This window comes from Micromys minutus (assembly GCF_963924665.1).
Source record: "Micromys minutus genome assembly, chromosome: 32".
Taxonomy (NCBI): domain Eukaryota; kingdom Metazoa; phylum Chordata; class Mammalia; order Rodentia; family Muridae; genus Micromys; species Micromys minutus.
The window spans coordinates 13,069,823-13,074,371 of NC_137967.1; the positions used below are offsets into that span (position 1 = coordinate 13,069,823).

The 4,549-nt window shown below is 41.5% G+C and overlaps 1 protein-coding gene across 1 annotated transcript; it reads right to left on the reverse strand.

The window, feature by feature from the left end:
* Positions 1 to 1,118: 1,118 nt before the first annotated feature.
* On the reverse strand, positions 1,119 to 3,709 carry LOC308413298 (PRAME family member 12-like; the record flags this gene model as incomplete). Its single annotated transcript, XM_080908223.1, has 3 exons — positions 1,119 to 1,673; positions 2,647 to 3,097; positions 3,423 to 3,709. 3 exons carry the CDS (start codon positions 3,707 to 3,709, stop codon positions 1,119 to 1,121), a joined length of 1,293 nt encoding a protein of 430 aa, XP_080764349.1.
* Between the last annotated feature and the right edge of the window lie 840 nt (positions 3,710 to 4,549).

The following is a 4,549-nucleotide window of genomic DNA, read 5'->3' on the forward strand; positions in this document are numbered from 1 at the left end:
AGTAGGTCTCCACCTGAAGGTTTGTCCCAGATTAAAGGTGTTTAGCACCACACTTGGATCTTAGACTTGCTTTGTCCCAAATGAGCTTGAGCTCAGTGATCTCCTCCCCTTAGTGTCCTAAGATTCATAGCCACTATGTGTCAAGATCAGGATCAAAGATGGGTCTCCCAAATATGGATTGTGGTTTATTCCAGATATAGTCAACTGGACAAACAGAAATAGCCACTACACAATTCAACATGTGCACTGGCAATACAACAGCTCTCCTCAAGGTGAGTAGCAACCATTCTTAAACACTGGTTCATGTCACTAATGGAATCCATACAGCATTTTAATAGGGTCTCTTGAAGCATAAGATTATAAAGTTTCTGCAAGGAAATAACATGGTAAGGTTTAAAGGACTCTGAAAACTCTAGGAGGAGGAGGGGGAAGAGACAAGGGTACCCAATTCTATCGGTTTAGGATATGTTCAATGGACAAGTTTCACATAAGAGTATTCAGCAAAGGAAAAACAAAGCATGTTCTCATTCAAAAGTGATTTATTGGAACCTATGAGAAAGTATAATGCTACGTGATTACAGATGATAATATAAGGCTTCAGAGCCTTCCAATTAACAGATAGATACAAAATAACAGGGATAGGAGCCTCATACAGTACTTATGTTTTCAGCCAATCTTCTACTTCAAAAACAATTATATGTATACTGTACAGAACAGTATGTGAGGGGCAGCCAAAAGTGGATGTCATCCAGAGGACAAATGACACAGAGCCCTCCTAAACCAGTCCATTATCCTCTTCGTGATGTCGTGTCCCTTTCCTTCCTTCACATTCCCTATGGTCTCTCATACGTGAAGTTGGTGGGATGCAGGCTGTCAAATTGTCAAATATCATTGCTGTCCTAGGGTGTGTGTGCTATACACAATAGGATGAAATTAAGTTCATAGTACTCAGTATCAAGAGGTCTCCATTAAGTCAGAAGAAGTTGATTGGAGATCAAATAGAAAGAAATAATCCTCTACCCATATACATCCAAAAAGTCCTGAATGCACATGGTGGATGCCTCTAATGAATCACATGAGGCCTACCTTCCATTAATAAGAGGCCAGAAATGCTCTCTTCATATTTCTTCCCAACAGTCACACAGTCTGGCCTTCAAATCATAGATAAAGTATTTACGACAATCTAAACATCTCTTACTCACAAAGTAGACCTGTTTTGGCTGCCTTATTTCCTTCAGTGTGTCCATAAGCTCAGAACAAAGTTGGACAAATCTCTGTGGAATAACATCACCAATGTCATCATAGACCTCGTCAGGGGCAGGGTACTTCTCCAGGGTCAGCTGTGTGAGGTTGGCTGTATGCTGCAACAGCTTCTTCAGGCTGCCCATGGATAAGAAGTTCTTCAGAAAATTGACTTCAGTGAGCTGAGAACACTGGCTGAGCCCAGGGAGGAAAGCACTGATTTGGAAGTCCATGATATCACAACGCTTCAATTTTAATGTCTGTAGGGTAGCTTTCAGTCTTTCTAGTAGGCTTCCTAGAAACGGATGACCTAAATTATTAAATGTGACACTACTCAGGTCCAGGTGTTTGAGCTGATGGATGCATGGACACTGGGACAAATACTCCATATCTGAGAGTGACAAAAGGCAGTCTGTTATAGCAAGGGTCTCTAATGGACTCTCCAAGCACCTAGAGAGAGAAATGAGAGAGAAAGTTACTTTAGTCAACTTCAATATTTATTTGAAGAGAAAGTCTGTAACTTCAAAGTAGCAGAGCGAACACTGGCCCAAGGTCATTTTCAAGTTATTATTTTGGTCAAGCCTTTGGTGCTCCCTATGGGAGACCTAACAATACCTATGGCTGCTACTGCCTAAGCTCTACAGTGCCCTCTGAACTAGTAAGCAGAAAACATATGGGGGGACACATACTGTATGGAGGGAAACCCAACAGGAACACTGCGAACCACTTAGGAACATTCCCAGGTCTGCCAACATTTAATTCAACAGGTTCCAGCTTCCACACATATCCACTCTTTTGAACATGAGACATCATTTTGACCACAAGCATCCACTCATATGTCATCTATTAAACCCCTTCATGTGCCTATATTTCCTTTGAACCACGGAAAGACAGAGGCAGATGGAACCTGCTTCCATAGTTGAGGTAAGTGTTGACATGAGATTATAGGTCCTGTAAGGTCTCACACACTCTGTACATTTATTTTCCCTTCATCTGGGTTTCTCAAGACACCTACTGTAAATCATGTAAACATATGACAGTCTAAATTTACTAAGGTGACTAGTCATGGTGTCACAGCAGCATGAATTTCTCTAGTAATCAATCTATGCTCACATCTATGTAACATTAAAAATGGCTGGGAAATCACTGTATACACTAATACTTAATGCAAACCAGAACAAAAACTACAACAACAACAACAACAACAACAACAACAAACAAAAGGTTCTTTTCTCACTAATGGATAAAGATCTCTGTCCTTTCTTACCCCAGCACTTGTTCTAGGCTGTCCTCCACGAAGCAGACTCCATTCGAATAGAGATGCTGGAGCTTATGCAGTTTGGAGAAGTGGGGAAGAATCTTTGAATGAGACCAGGCTATAATCTCTTTGGTCCAACGCCATACCAAAGGTACAGAGATTTCTTTGAAAATGAGTTTCTCGAGGCTTTTCATCTGGCCCAGGCCTGGGGCTAGCCTTATAAGGGTAGGCATATCCCAGCATGTTTTGATTTCCAGTTCCTGGATTGAGCTTGGATCAAAAACCTCCAACAAATACAGGGGGTCATATGCAGGAACAGCATGAAAAGTCAACTTTGGAGAGATCACACGGATCACATCTTTTCGCTGCTTGGCCCAATTATAAAAATACCTTAGGTATTTGGAGGGCCTGTGGGACAAGATGGAAAGGTTTAACAATATAGTCAGGGCACCTTTCTCCTCAGGAATGGGGCAATTCTCCGATGGCTTGCTCATGCAGATGACATCCGGAGAGCAGACAACATGCTGCATTCCAGCACAGCCATTCCAGAAGTCATGGTAGACATCTCTTAAATCAAGCTCTTGTAGCTTCCAACTCCTGTGGGTAAAACAGAAGGACATCTAGATGAGGAGATACAATTTGTAATCTGCATGACCTCACAATTCATCTTCCCTTCAGTCTATTCCTTGGACAAATCTTCCAATTTTAGTGACAGGCAAAAAAGCATGGACTGACTCAATGTATATGTACCCTTTCTGCTCTAAGCAATGCTAGACACAATACTGGACTGATTTTTTTTTTTATTCTTGAAGACACTGAGCCACAAAATCAAAAGCCTCCAATTAACCTTGAAACCACTGTGGTTACTCGATTCACCAGTCCATCCACATACATTCCTCCAGGCTATCTTGGTCTAACTTACCTAGGTCTATTCTTCTTTGTCATCAGCATGTCAAGGCCATTTAGCACAGCTTTCAGGACTTTAAGGCTAAGAGATTGTCCCAGACCTCCCAGAGGAAGGCATGGGAAGGGCCATGCTGCCACCATGTGCCTAAGGAGGTTAAGTTGTTTGCTATTGAATGCATCTTTGAACAGTGGTGGAAAATTTTGCTTGGGCAGGTGTGGCAGAGCAGAGATGGTCAAGGCTTCATCTTTCAGCAGGCTTCTTCTTGCCAGTAGCTGGAGTGTGGGTGGGTTTTCCAAGTTCATCATGGCTTTTAGAGATGCAGATGCTCTAGGAATATCTAAAAAATGGAAATAATCCATTTAAGTTTATTTTAGCCCATCTCTTCAAGCTGCCAAACCGCACTAATCACATACACCAGACAGGGTCTCAATTACTGGTCTGGTGACATTGAAATATTTTGATATCTGGTGACATGGTTTCTGTCTCTCTCATTTCCATAGTTTATTCAAGTTCCTCCTGCAATTAGAAGAGGGCCCATTTCAACAGACCTCCCCTATTACTTTGCCCAATCTGATCCAATTTAACCTGTGATTTCTACTCTTCTCACAAAGAAGAGCTTCAGATATAATTCAGACCAATTTGTGTGAAAACATTAAGCATATTCTACCATCAATGGAGCAACGTATTTCATGAAATAGATACAAATTTTACTTCTTTAAGGTTTAGAAGTAGGAGCAATGTTGAATTCTGTTCTTTAAGAGAGTGAATATATTAGGCCTGAGCAGCTTGTTATTGAAGGATTTTTTTTTATTCTTTCCAGAATCTTTCTATCCACCTTCCTCATATCTGCTGAGCCTGAACCATACAGACCACCTTTTATTCCCTACAGTTTTCCTGGTTCATTTAGTCCTGCCAGGCATACCAATGTGCCCCGTGGGCCTTGTATCCCCTTTCTAAATGCAATCTTCTTCACCCCTCAGCAGGTCTGTAGATCACTACAAGCTCCCAAAAAGAATAGAAGCTACACAGGAAAAACATCACAGTCAAGTAATATAAGCAATGGATATCTCAGAGACTGAACCATCATCAAAAGAAGATGGAATGAGTAGACCCAGGGCTCCCCCACACAATGTACCCTTGAT